The sequence below is a fragment of the Pelecanus crispus genome, chromosome 5 (assembly GCF_030463565.1).
Source record: "Pelecanus crispus isolate bPelCri1 chromosome 5, bPelCri1.pri, whole genome shotgun sequence".
Classification (NCBI taxonomy): domain Eukaryota; kingdom Metazoa; phylum Chordata; class Aves; order Pelecaniformes; family Pelecanidae; genus Pelecanus; species Pelecanus crispus.
Genome location: NC_134647.1, coordinates 60,931,234 through 60,946,338, shown reverse-complemented (window position 1 = coordinate 60,946,338; position 15,105 = coordinate 60,931,234). Strand labels below are relative to the sequence as shown.

Below are 15,105 nucleotides of genomic sequence, written 5' to 3'. Positions count from 1 at the left end.
TTCTGAATTGGCTTTCTTTCCAAAATCATTCTTAAAATTTTTCTTTCTAAAAGTTTCATAATCTTTTTTACAACTTGGGTTTCATGCAACAATTCCAACTGGTTGTTTTTGTTTGATTTGAGGGAGGTCTCCTGTTTATAGGGTCGGATCCTACCAGACCAATTCTTTAGAAAGGATGAGAGATGCTGTGCCAGCAGGAAGCATCAGGCTGCTTATGCACCAATGTAGCTTGGTAGAGGAAGGGATGAAGAACCTAACTAACCTAACGAACACAAAACTCAGAATTTAATCATCTGTATTTTTGCCCTTTCCATTACATTATTATGTTCTTTAACCTAAGGGGTTTGTTTGTTTGATTGATTGTTTGTTTGTTTTGCTTTACACCCTATTTTTTCGTCCTTACTTCTGCTTCTGGCATTGCCATATAGAGCAAGAAGTTGCTGAAAGACCCTTTGGACTCTGCTGAACACACCTTTTGTAAAACTTTCACAGGTCACAAAGCAACTCATTCAACTTAATTCAAATGTAACAGAAATAATATACTTCTGACCAGAGAGCAAATGATTATTTTGTGTAGATTATCCTTTGCCTACAGATTTCAGAAGATGTTAATTTCAGGCTTATAATGGAAATTCAGTTGCAGCCATGACTGTAAAGCACCTCCAACACTGCAGCATTATGAGTTTCAGACTAGTACAACCCTGTTCTACTTCAGATAAAATATTCCTGATTTACATCCTTGTAAATGAGATCACCTGCTAATGCAAACATTTCCCATGATTTAAGTCTTTTAAAGAAGGGTAAAAACCATTCATACATATTTTAGAGAAAGAGAACCCCTGCAGCTCATTTGAATGCTGTGAGAGGTACAAATGTGGGAGGAATTTAATGAATGGATAAAAAATACAAATCCTGGAGAAAACATTCTGATCGGTCATTAATGATGCATTAATGATTGTGGATGCAGCCCTTGGTAATGGCAAGTCCAAGTATGCTGTTTGCTGGAGCTTGTGGTTCGTTCGACTGTGGGGGCTCTATCATTGAGCAAATCTCACTCAGCTGCCTCCACCTCTGGAACAATTTTTCTAAGTCTTTTTCCTCTTGTGCTGAGCAGGGACAAGATGATAACAGTGGCTGGCACTAGCGAGTTAATTTTATAATGAAAACTGACATCCTACTTGAGTGCTAGCAATTTAAGAGAGTAATGGATTGTCAGTTTTAGGTGGAAAGTGGTTGTTATATGATTTTAGAAGTCTTTTGCATATTTATTTTGTCCCACTTTAAATAAATTTGGGTAAGATTTATCTCGTTAGCTCCAAATGCAAGTCCCTCTTGGCCTGATTGAGGAAACAAATTAGACTTTGCAAACATTGGAAAGACTAAATCAATACATTAATATTTAGGGGACATTAAGGAGGTTTATTAAACAGAAAAAGGGCCTTGAGTATTACTTTGGAAATATCATACATGTTTAAATAAAAAACATAGGTTGTGGTTTCTCACTGAATCTATAAATCACATTTACATAGATAACTGAATTATTTACATGCACACCGTGTCAAGTGCAGACTACCTGCAGAAATGAGACAATGCAGAGAGGGCAGAACAGGGGCAAGTGCTGTGTCTCACATGCACAAGGTCTGTCCCAGGAGGAGCCCCAAACGTGCCCAGCATGGGCTAGATTAAAATAAAAATTTAGATGTCAAGTAACTAACGTAAGAAAGTTTTTCTCTCACTGATTCCCCAGTATTAGCATTCTGGTACTGATGGAAAGCACTGATGTAACCAGGAACTGAGCTCCTGCAGGACAAGAAAGTCAGAGGGTGCAGTGGGGGTAAGCAAGGGTGGCAGAGAGCCTGGGGTGTTGGAGACAGGGGGTGGCAAAGGGAATGAGACCTGTTATCTACACCCCAAAGCCTAAAACATGGACCTATTTGAGCCGTGCATCCATGGCACACCAAAACATAGCCTTGAAAAAATACCCCTCAATCCAGACTGTGCCAGCAGATCCTGGTGCTGCTGTCACCAGAAACATCACCAGGCTCCTCGTTCATGTTCAAGGACATGAACAGGGCTGTCAGATCCTTAATCCCATCATTAGGAAGATCATGGTCACAAACCTCGCTCACCAACATCACGGTTACCCCTGCCCCACCAGCCCCCATGGGAACTGCTGTCATGGACCCTGGCCACGCTCCCTGGCCATCCCATCCACAACGTGATGGGGACCAGCACCTTCCCCTCATCTCACATTAAAAATTACACATGGCCAAGTTATATTTGCCTAGTCTTATACAAGTGCTCTCTCTTATCTGGTATGTTTGTTCTCCCTTCCCGGGATCCACGCTGGGTGGATTAATAAAGCATAACAAAATTCTCCCCGAGTCCTCATTTTGCTAGGTTAAACAAAGTGATCTCTTTCAGATGTGTTCTTTATTCTCCTAATCATCCTGGTAGCCCTCCCTTGGCAGCTGATGTCCTTTTGAACACCCTATTCTGGCCCCTATCTCCCTGGAGTCACAAACAAGAAGCATGACTTGCCCTTTCCCCACATGGTACAACAGCATCATTACTGCATCCTGACACATGGAGAGAACCAGAGACTTCGGGCTGTGACCTGTCACTCTGCCCCATGGCAAAATTAATTCCTAAGGACATTGGTAAACATGTCTTAATATTTTTGCAAATTGAAAGAGAAACACAGCTCGGAAGACGCAATTTAAACTTCGGTAGAATAAATGTCAGACTAGAAATTGCAGAAATTGCAACCTTTTGCTAGAAAAATTATGAGCAATATAGTATGATAAGAGGTATTTATTTTTTTTTTACTTTACTGTGGCAAACATCTGATGTTTAAATCATCTGCATCATCTTCATGGCTTTGCAGATCAAGCATCTGGCACTGAGGTAGACTGAGTTGATTACAAACTCCTACATTCTAAACTTTTCACTAATTACTTCATAATTCTCACTTCTTTTTAATAAGGTCACTGAAATAAAGTTAACTGGATTATCTCCCTCTCTTTAATGTGATTTTTCTTTCACTGATGTAAATGTGGGCTAAAGACACATTAGGCTTTTTTCTTTTTTATTAACTATCTTGATTAAGTATTTCGGTACAAAAAGGTGTAACTATGTAATAAGTAACAGTGATCTAGACTTGACTTGGTGGTCTTGTTAAGGCGTTGAGCAGGGATCTGGGAAATTGAAACTCAACTTCAAGCTCTGCCAGAGATTCTTGATTGACTATAGCCAAACCCCACTAGGTCTCGCTGCTCCCTGTATCTGCATGTGGGACAGTGATGGAGAGGCTGCTGCTTCCCTTCAGCCTTGGTTATTTACTGATCATGTTACCTTTCTGTGTTTTACTCATGGAAATTAAGGCATCTTTAACCCATTAAAATGTTTTTATTCTCTGAAACACTTACCTGAATACATTCAGAAATTGTCAGCCCAAATACCAAAGAGGATATTAAAAATGACAGCTACTGGGTCTGTGTGTATAGAAAGATCTCTCACCCCTGCCCACCCCCCCCCCCCCAAAAAAAAAAAAAAAAAAAGAGAGAGAGTTGGATTTACACAGCTTTTAAAGTGGAGTTTCACAGCAAATGATTTTGTAATCTGGAGTTTTAACCTATTTGGGAGCTTATGATCAGGCATAAGTCTCTATTAAATTTAATTTGTGACACAATGCACACACCCCTGGCTCTTCCAGCTCTGCTGTTTTCAGCAGGAGAATGTCTTCTTTCAACATTACTCAACAGAATACAGCCTGTAGGGCAGAGGAATTTTAAGGGCTAACACTTTGCTTTTAAATCTTCCTTTTCTCCTGTTATTTCATGTGCTGCTCTAGGTCTGCTGCTGATCATTTATTCACAATGTAAAAGGAAATCCAGCCCTTTGACTGAATGATTTTACTTTGGCAAAAGACCTGCTTTTCCCTTCATTTATTTCTCCCCAATAGCAGAAGTTGTTTCTAATCTTGAAATACAAAGCCATGAACTATATTAAAAGGAAACAAAACCGCTTCCATAAAATGTTATTATATCATCCCTGCGAACCCTATTCAGCAGGAAGGGATATATAAGCTTATAGCACCAATTAGCTGTTTGATGTTTCCTTTACAGTCTCCATTACTTTCAGACAGGTCAATCTCCATCTCAAAGGATGCATGAATCTTGCATCCTTACCTCCTGAGTCTCAGCACACGGAAGGTGAAGGGATGACTTTATTAGCAGTGTAAGTATGAAGCAACCTGATTAAAAGTGCTTACATCCACAAGTCCCATTCAGGTCCACTGGATAGATAATGACAGTAGTAATTGTGATGCAGGTCTCTCTAAATTACCGCGCAAAACCCAATGTTGATTCAAGGTGACATCCCACCCATGTGGGATGAGTGATTGCTGTGACTCACATCACTGAGCACCCATTGCCTGGCTGATAATTATTAGTATCTATAGTAATACATACATAAACATATGAGCCGGAATGGAAAGAAATGGCCACAATCATCACTGAGATGGGACGGAGCATACTCCAGAGCTGCTGATCCTGCTCTGCCACTCAGCAGATGCAGGACCTCTCTACAAGCAGGGAATTCAGCAGCTGTCCCTTCTTGCTAAGTGCTAAGAGAACTACAAAGGAAAAAATACAGGTACAGTGATTTTTTTAACTTTATCTTGAAAATGGCTCACTTGTTCTGGCTATGCTTCATGGAGCTGGTCCCTACTTCCTACATAAAATATAACTGAAATAATATTGGGGTAACTGAATATACAATTGAAATAATAATTGATACTGTCACAGCTTCTTCATTCCACTTTCCCAATCTGATAGCATACAAATACTTCTGCATTGCATGAACAACAGCCCCATGTAAAAAGTATGTTCATGGGTCTTCACGCAACAGCTGCCTCTGAGAAAGGTTGTAAAAATTACTAAGTGATGTTTTTTTGGCTGTCCTAATAAAACAATGTTTTTACGCAACAAATACAGTTAGCTCTTACAGAGCTACAGTCTAATGTTCTTACAAAATGTTGGACTCTAAAGGTCCAGTGGTTAAGGATAATTTGAGAAGCATTTCATACATGTTCTTTGTAAGGGATTTTGGTGTGCCATATGGATTAATAGAGATTGCCATTTAAATTCTCCTGGTTTATATCCATTGCTTTATTACTCATAAAAATGCAAAAGAAAAAGTTAATGATCATTACACCAAAGACTAATAAGTTAAAGCCTTAGGTTATACTTTGCATTTCTGAAGATATAAATGCAATCGCTTAATAATTATGCATATTTTTAACTACTGAGTTATTATTTCTGTATATACTTGTAGCTAGCCTAATTAATTTTAAGCTCCTGTTTGTATGTTTTGTACATGCAATTAATACCCAACTTTTTTTTTTTTTTTAGCCCCTTGCATGAGGGCATCAACTGTTATAAAGACAATCAAAACTAAGAACTCTTCACCCTGGAACAATAAATATTACCTCCATGCATGTAAAACTGACACTGTTGTTCTGCAGCGCTTCTAACAGAAAACTGTCTCACGGAAATAAATGGACTGTTCTTATTAACAATTTTGGATCTTAGTATTTCTGTGAGAAAACTGGACTGGAAGAAACAAAACCTATGGATTTTAATGCAAAATCAGCTTATTTTGTCTTCACTTGTTTATTTTAATTTTAATGAATTTCTGTTAAATTACTAAATCTAATAGAATGTCTGTTTTTGAAAATTTTTTTTGTTCATTCTAATTTTGCTTTTTTTAAGCTGTTAATTCTTGTTTATATAACAATGCTTGTGATGGCACACACCAGACAAGACACCTGAGGTGCTCAAATGAAATACTTCATCTTTTAAATGCCAGTAAAATTTACAGAAAACATCATACCTAAAGCTTCATGGGGGTAGGACACATCGATGCGGGCAGGTAAACTGGGAACAGAAAGAAGACCTTTGGGGCTCTGGGGCTGCTGATGGGGTATAAAACGCCCTGGTGAATCCTTCCTTGCAGCTGAGCTGCGCTGGGAAGAGGACGAGTTTTCCAAGGAGCAACCTGCCACCCTGCCTGTCGATGCAGGAGCACTGCAGGATAAAGGATTTTTGTGCTTTCTCCCAGGCTACCCTTGAGGAACCACTTCCGAAGGAGCCCACAAACCAATTCATATTCCTCCTTTAAAACTCATCAAAATAGTCCTGTGGGAAAGTTGGAGCTGGGTTGTTGGGATGCCAGCACAGCTGATGGCAGTGCCACCTGCAAACTCTGCACGACACATTGCGCTCTGGCATCTGTCTCACTGCATCCATCAGTCATCTTTTATTTGATACTTTTATTACATGATCATCAACACGTCTTATGGCCTTGTTCTGTCTCCAAGGACAGTCGGGTCCTGATCCGTGGTGACCTTTCCACGGCATGCTGCATTAGCGACACTAGCTATTTCTGAACACATCTTGACATCATAAAGGAAATAAGGATGTTTCTGGCAGTATTTGGTATGAATGTTAAAATGCAAAAGCAGTAAACTTTCTGTGAACTCAGCACCTGATTATGCACCTTTACATGGTGACTAGGCTGAATACCATGCAAAACAACCAAATTTTGAGCCATGCAGGAGACCTATACCAAACTGACAGATACCTGCAGAGTACCACTGCAGGGAACTATACCTTGACTATTGTACTGCTATTTTCCTCTTATATTTTTACATCTTGTTCAATTGTCAGCAGAGCAGGAGTGAGGATTTAAACCTGATTTTGGCAAGTTGGAGACCCTTCTGGGCTAATTATCTATTTGCAGGGGCCCAGAGCCAATGGTACATAAGTCTATGGCTACATGCATGCAAGAGAGAAAGAAGGAAAGAAGAAAGGAAAGAAGGAAAGAAGGAAAGAAGGAAAGAAAGAAGGAAAGAAGGAAAGAAAGAAGGAAAGAAGGAAAGAAAGAAGGAAAGAAGGAAAGAAGGAAAGAAGGAAAGAAGGAAAGAAGGAAAGAAGGAAAGAAGGAAAGAAGGAAAGAAGGAAAGAAGGAAAGAAGGAAAGAAGGAAAGAAGGAAAGAAGGAAAGAAGGAAAGAAGGAAAGAAGGAAAGAAGGAAAGAAGGAAAGAAGGAAAGAAAGAAAAGCTTTAAAATGTGCTTAGCTGACATTTCCCATCTATAAACTAGTTTTTTCTAGTACGTCTCCGATAATGATATGCAATTGATTTAAACACATACCTTGTACAGTTAAGTGCACCTGCATCGTTCTAGGAATGTGTTGAGTTTGCACAGAACAAGTGTATGGACCGTCATCTGTCACGTCTACATCCTGTATCTGCAGGCTATATTCTCTTCTGTTTGCTGTTGCAATTGAAACTCGAGGATCTACTGACCACTTGTCACTTCCAGCAAAAATAATACTTGACCGATTCAGCCAGGCACCTTTTGAAGCTCCATCTTCCAAGTAACACCTGGGAAAAAACGTGAAACCGTGTATGAAAATGTAGGAGCTTTTAAATACCATTAGCTTGCTATTGATTTTTAGACTGAATACAGCTATATTAGAGTTGAACCTCAAAACATGAGTCATCTGTTAATTCACAAATCACCATAAAACCTAAAGCCTATCTTACAAACACAAAATAAACATAAATATATTTTTCTTCTATGTTCTTCCTTTCTGATTTTCCTGCTGTGAGTGTTCAGTGGAGCAGTAGGTAGAAAGTCTCAGTTATTTCTGAGCTGGACTCAATGACTTCACCAGAGCAGCCCTTTCTGCTCCAGTTTCAGCCCATAAGGATCAGGAGTAGGCATGTGTACCAGTGCAAAATTGTTCTTTTCCTAAGACACAATAAACTTCTGCTTGCTTAATTAAGGAACCAAGAGACTTTTTCCACCACCAACAATAATGACATCTTAGAATCCAAAACAATGTTTTTTTCTTTTCAAAAAGTTATTAGATTTGTCATTGCTAATCATATTCAAGACATCTTGTTTAAAGCAAACATACATTCAATTAGCATGGATTTCCCTGCTGACAACAACAATGAAATATAAAGCATAGTTCTGCTAAATATTTTTTAAAACATCTTTGGTATGGTAGTGACTCAAACAAATGTGATTTGTTTATTATGCTATACTTTAACTTTTTTTACAACTATTATTAGAACAATAACTAAAAATAGTGCTCTTCAGCTTATAATAGTCACCTTAATCAGAGATCAGTGAATAACAACATCCCTACAATCAGGAACAGAGGTACCCCAGACAGATTCCTTTCCTTTCCTTCTAAATTTTAGTTCAAAAATATGCCACCATAAAGACTTTTTTTTTTTTAATGAGTAAAAAGTGCAGCTGGAGAATGAAAACACGTGTATCTGAAGAGTTTGACAGCATTTCTACACAATATTTTGGGGGTTGGAACATGGCACCAGAGATTGCAAGGGAATTGCGAGCTGAACACACCAGTGTAGGTACTGCAAACTGTCTGAAACTAATCAGTTGAGAAATATAAAGAACAAGGTATATTGCAAAATCTAATTTGTAGTCCCTTTCACCATCTGTAGATCCAAAAATCAGTCGGAGTCTTAAAGGTCAATGTTAATTGAAAATCTTTTCTGTAGATATGCAACCAAAAAAAAAGCCACCCAGGCATAACAGAAGTATAACCTTCTACTAAGCTAATTAGGCACTGCAATATGCTGCTGTTGTCAATATTTGGTGTTGCATATTAGGAAACATTTATAATTTCTCTCTAAAATAGCTTTCCCTCTTAAGTTGCTCAATTGCACACTGGGATCAAGAGAACTGCACTACAAAGGATACTATTAAATGTCACTGACAAGTCCTAAGAATAGCACGGCATCAAATGCAATTACTAAAACTTTGTGGAAAAAGCAGTAAGTTGGTGAATAATGTTGACAGGACTTCCTAGCACAATTAAGTAAATAAGAAGGAAAGCAGAAGTTTGCTGGGGCAGGATCCCTGCAGAGGCGAGCTGGCACTGGTGTGAGAGTGCAGTGCTCCTGAACCTCAGATGGCCAGAGCGGTGGCCAGGGGGAATGAAGTGATGCCAGAGGATGCAAAGCTGTACCAGAGCTGAGGAGCCCATGTTGCTGGTAGAGCTACAGGAGCAGTGACACAGTGACACACAGGCTGGTAGGATAAAAATAGTCCCAGGAGATGCTCTAATTTTTAAGGCAACTGGCAGCTTTGGAGTAGCCATCAAACTTTTCTGTCTTCTGGAAAGAGGGGAGTGACACTGGGGACAAGTAGGAGAGCAGGAGAGAGAAAGGACACTAAATACCACTCCTCAGTCCCATGGGCATTTTGACTGTGTGGTCAACTGATGCTTGGATGATGTGGTCTATATTGTACTTTGCAGTGTTTGGCAGTGCAAGCAATGCCTGGCCAAGGCAGCCTTAGGGATGCTCTCTTGAAATTCAGTCAGAACAATGATTTCTGTGAGCAGCCAGGAAAACACATGAAAGAGCAACAAGTGAGGAAAGAAAACATAATGATGGGAAAAAAACCCAGGAAACACCAGCAGAGCACAGGACTGTGTGAAGTATGAGAATACAAGGAAAATACAAACACTGGAGATACTTTAACTGCCACCTTGCCATAGACAAGAAAACGTTTGTCATAAAAAGAGGAGGACTGGAGACAGGAGATGAGACCTGAGCAAAAGAAAACAGTGATATCTTGGGTAAATAGCATGGGAGAATAGGGCTGAGAGAAGGGTGTCCAGGAGGAACAGCCAGCAAGGAGAATCCCTTTTGGTGGCTGGGAAGTGAGGGGATAAAAGGACAGAGAGAGCATGAAGAAAGATCTTTATTTCTATGAGCTGATGAAAAAGACAGTCTGGCTGCAGTGAGGTTAAGGATATTTAACTATGGCTCAAAAACTAAATAAGCACTATACTCCAATTTTCCATAAAGAGGGTGACATCCAGCATGCAGGAAAAGGCAGAGCAGCTAACAGAGACAAGGGCAGAGAAAAACTGTAACGGAGTCACATTTGAGAGCATGAAACTGCAAATCGAGAAGCATGTTGGGTTTTTTAAAACAATCTGAAAGTGACGCTGTGTGACTGGGAAATCATAAATGTATTATCTACATTTAAGGAAATGAGGAGAGTGAATCAGGCAAATTTTAGGCTAACCACCATGCCCACAATAGAATTTAAGGCTTTAAAACAACTTTAAAAGTTGAGGAAAGGTAATACAAAGTGCAACAGACTAATGGGACGTTTTTATTTGATAAAGAGGTTTTTTATGAAGGAAATCCAACAGAAGAGAAGAGTGCAATAGATCTCATCTCTTTGATAAAACATTAAAATAGCGCAACTATGGAAACTGTTAGGTGGGAGAAAATGGTGATTTCATAGCTTAAGCATATGGTGGTATTATTTAAGGGGAAAATGACATTGCCTTTAGGAATAAGAAACTAGAAGCATCAGACTGAAGTTCTTCAGAAATGGATCATGAAAATAACTTTTCATTCATTTAATTAATGATCTCAACATGAAATCTGAAAGGGTTCTGAGAGAAGCTGCGTACGATACGGGATAAAACATCACAGTTTATATAGCAGAGCATGGGATGTCTACGGGGAAGTATCACTTTGAGGATGGAGAGCGCAACAGACATCTGTGAATCTCTGCAGGAGGAGTTTTGTAGGGTCTGGTCCCATTTGGAGAAGGCAAGGAGCTGCTTTCAAAGTCTTATGAATATTTTCAAACTGATTCTAATGAACAGAAGACTGGGGAGAAGCAGAGAAACCTCAGATTCACTGATGTTTTTCTACAATGTGTTTCTTTTCTACTGGTATTTCTGCAGCAGCTGGATACAGTCAGTTATAAAAGAGTATTTTTAAAGGTAGCCTGTAGTTTCAGTGACCATTTGCCATTTTAATTAACTGCCTTGTTGTTTATACACATGCACACATCCATAAACATGCAAGAAAGTGTTAGCACTACGGCTTCTTCCACCAAGAGAGAAAACCAACCTCCTCCTACCCCACCACACAAAACCAGCCTCGCCTTACAAATTCTCTGCTCTCTGTGCAGCTTGTAAGGAAAAAATTAGCTTTGCTTAAAAAAAAAAAAGATAATAAAAGTTGAAATTTTTGGTTGTTAATTAAAGACAAATGTGGAATTCTCATCAGTTGCAAAGTGAACCACCTGAAAACCACGCTGAGAATGGCAGTGCTTGGGGCTGCCATCACGGCAGCTCCAAAGCATTCTCACAGCCTCCACACAGTGCCTGCTCTGAAAGCCCCAAAGGTTCCCAAAAACTTCTCATATAAACACAGCCTTTTTGATATCAAGATTTTCCTGCTGAGAAAAGGCAAGTTACAGCATTGCAGAAAGGAACATGAGATGTCTTGCTGTTTTACTTGATATACAAAGATATTTTGTCAAAGTAACTTTCTAAAACAAATAAGAAATTTTGCTTTATTGATTTCTAGGTGCATGGGTATCATGATAGAGATGAAAACCCGCTAAAATCAACTTTCTTTTATACCCCACTAATTAACAAAAAGTATGCAGTATACAACTGTCATATAAAACATGAAAACCAAGGACTGAAAATGGAACAGATTTGTACTTGTTCAGGGAGATTTTCAAGTTTGATGAAAACAAAGTCACAAAAGGTATTTCTAAAAATGTAACTAGCAGAAAACATTTCCATTTTTTGTTCAGACCCTGACTAAGCATGTTGTTTTGTGGAATAACATTGGCTTCAAACTAAAAATGGTATTCCAAATAAGGTTCTTTGAAAACAGGTTAACTATTTTACCTCAGACAAGCTCCTTCAATACCCCAAAGCAGTCTTTTCTCTACATTTATTCAAAAGCCATGCAAGTTGCCTAACACTGTGCGAGTGAACTGATTTGAAAATGTTGCAGAATTTGGCTGAAATATTTTGCACAGGATAGATTTCAAATTAAATAACAGCCAACATGTTGTATTTTCCCACTATGCACGCTAGATGCAATGGATAAAGTGCATATTTACTCCATGGAAGAAGCAATCAAATGATTCATCTCAGAAATGTTTTCTAATCTAACAAATGTAATCCCTTTCTGTTTGCAAATCACTTCTCATTTCTGAAAATGCAGTTATTGCTTAGAAGTATTTTGCAGGCAACCTGGACTACACACCCATGTGTGTTCCTGGCCATCGGAGGCAATGATTCTGCACTGTAGTTATTGCAGAAGATCAGACATAAGGACAAATAAGGACTTTTTCCCCTTTAAATTAAGGCTTGGTTTTCCTCCCTCCCCCTCCCCTTCACAATTTTCTATGAAAGAGCAGTTTTTCCATGTATGTTTTGTGTGACAAAACCAACCAATTTTGTATGGATGAAGATTTGCAAAGAATAAACAATGAGAACACCACCACCAACAACCTCAAGCAAGCCCATGGGATCCAACCAGTGCACATGAACTCAGACTGCAATACCACAACTGACCTTGCACACGACCTCTGCATTTCTCCCTACAGCTGTATTTCTCGCATACTTGATCTCTGGATGCACTTTGTCATTTTAACTAAGAACGGTATTTTAACATTTTTTAAGCTGCAGATAATAAGTGATAACTATTATTTTCATTGCACAAACATGAACATATCTGGAAACACATTGGCTCTTTTGACTGAAACCCTGCAACCATTCAGTTCCTACAAGAAGATGAATTGCCTCACCGCACATGCACCCTCTTCCCATCCATCCTCCTCCCCACGCCACTGCACCGGCAGGGATCGGGGCACACTCAGTGACAGCCCAGGCATATCGTGAGTGAGGGGAGGAAAGGCAGCTATGAAGAGACAAGATCTCACAAAGGAAACCAATGAGAACTATCAGGAACTCAGCTGAATGGGTCTGCGTGCCCTGGCTGCCCCTTGCCATGCATGTGCTGGGGTGCAGCTCAGCTGGGCAGTACAACACCCACGCTCTGCGCCTAGGGTGCCTGTGCACAGGACAATGCTAACCAAAGTCCTCTGTGAAAACCTCTATTTCCTTAAGACTGCAGCAGTCTAGTTGAACAAAATACGCTATAAATCCTAAAACAGGAGTTGCCACGCTAAGTTTTACTAAAACCTTAAAATCTGTGTTTGCATTCTGGAACAATTTTCCCATTAAGTCTTCCAAACATTTCAGAGAACTTAAACACAAGTTTTCAGCAAGCCTGAGAAGTGAGTTTGAGCAGAGTTTTGATTTCATGCGAACCTATGAAAAGCTGGCAGCCTTCCACTGCAGTTCCCTCAGGATGAGTGTGAGCCTCAAGCTAAGAGCCCAACTCTTTTCAACTCCTCCCAGTTTTAAGTGCCATAAATACATTGAATAATGACACCAGATCAATGCACACTTCTAGATCAGCACACACAAATTCCTGTGGGATCATATTAATGAAGGTGCACAGTTGCTCCTGCCAGAGGTCAACACCAGGGCTGCGGGAGCTGTGGTTGATCACTGCCGATCACTGGTGGACCATTCAAGCCAAAGTATGCTGATGTTTAATAAAGTCTTACAATAAAACATTTCTCACAGTAATGTATGGGAAATAATTTATTGAAAAGATGACAACCAGTAGAAACTGCAGATACTAGCGTCCTTCCCTCTCTTCTCCCTTTCCTCTCTTTCCTTAAATTTTGTTTATTTTTAAACTTCTTGTGCATCATGGTAGCATTTTCTGCAATGCAATTTTTAAAATCTATGCATAGGACCAATTACTTTTAGAAGTTAATAATAACAGTGGAGCACAATTAAAGAAAGCATAACAATCATTACATAAAAGTGACTTTTGCTCTTTCTACCTTTACATTGCTTGGAAAAGTATTGATTAAACTATAGATGATGTCAGAAGATAATTCTTCTATTTTAAAACTTGGAAGATTGGAAAAAAGAACAATTCATTTTTTAACTGATGATTGTAATCAGAAATTCTCTACTTAACAAGCATAAAAATTAGATTTTGTTAGCAGTCATATACGGCTAAAAGTATTTTATTATTTTTCTGATCATTATTAATGGGAATGATCTGCTGTAATTTCTGTAAGTACAGAAAAATATAGTCTTACCCAGCCTCCTTAAAGTTTTTAATCCCCTCTTTTTGATACCTCCCACTTTCCTAGCTCTCTAGTCTATTATTTCCCCATAATTAAAACACAGACCTATTAATCTTTGTAACAAACAGTTCTTCACAGTTGCTTAATTAAAACTGCAAATGGTCTCTTTTTACAAGGGCCTTCGTAGTGCAGCCAGGGTTGGAGCTCCCATCTCACTGCCCTTGAAACAAACTGCATGGGATTGCACACAAAGCTTTCCCATGTTCCATATATCACATGAATGTTTGACATACGCTTATCTCCAAACAGCCTTCACTACGCTCTCTGGGGTTACATCTGGATAGCACTTGGGCAGTGCTTAAAATGAAAAAAATCTTCATTCAAGTAGGACCAAAAGCTACCATTAACCTCACTCCTTGTGCAACTACTTACTTGACCCAAATTGCAAAGCTAAAAGGATAAGTAAGCTAAAAACTGTCTTATAATTCTGTAGGTACATTCAACCCCATGCAACCCTTTAAATACACCCATTCAGCCACATGGGCCTCCCTTTAGTGCTCCCACCTCATCTGTTTCTGCTCTGCTGCCTCCTCAGGTGGGACGGTGGGAGGTGAGCACAAGGAGCCACGGGAAAGCTGGCTGGCTGGGAAATGTCACCCGGAGGCTATTGCACTGCCCAGCTGCAGAGCCATTAAAAGCACATCTCTGACTTAGAGGAGACACCAAGTGACATACTGTGAGACGCTTCCTCCATAAAATACATCCCCTAAATGGTAAGACGCATATTCTAGGTCAGAACATGACTCATTTCTGTGTAGGCTGTGTCTCTAAAACCAGTAATCCTGTTGCAGTTCAGGTTAAAAGTTCCATCTCATTTACAGAAAGTCCTGGAATCCTTTCTTTTCCCTGAAAACATAGAAGAATTTGACTTGAAAATTTTTATGGTTTTACATAACTTATGTTTTGGGTGCTGGAGGAGCTGGCTGTAACACCCACAAGAGATGACAGCATCCCCTTTCCATCACCCTGTAGTGGGTGACTGTTCACCAAA

The 15,105-nt window shown here is 39.4% G+C and overlaps 1 protein-coding gene across 1 annotated transcript in view; it reads right to left on the bottom strand.

Annotated features, from left to right (window-relative positions):
* NEGR1 (neuronal growth regulator 1) overlaps positions 1-15,105 on the bottom strand; it is a 301,725-nt gene that overhangs the window by 150,999 nt on the left and 135,621 nt on the right. The window contains exon 2 of the mRNA XM_075710468.1: positions 7,218-7,450. Within this exon, the coding sequence (XP_075566583.1) occupies positions 7,218-7,450 (233 nt within the window). The remainder of the gene's footprint in view (positions 1-7,217; positions 7,451-15,105) is intronic.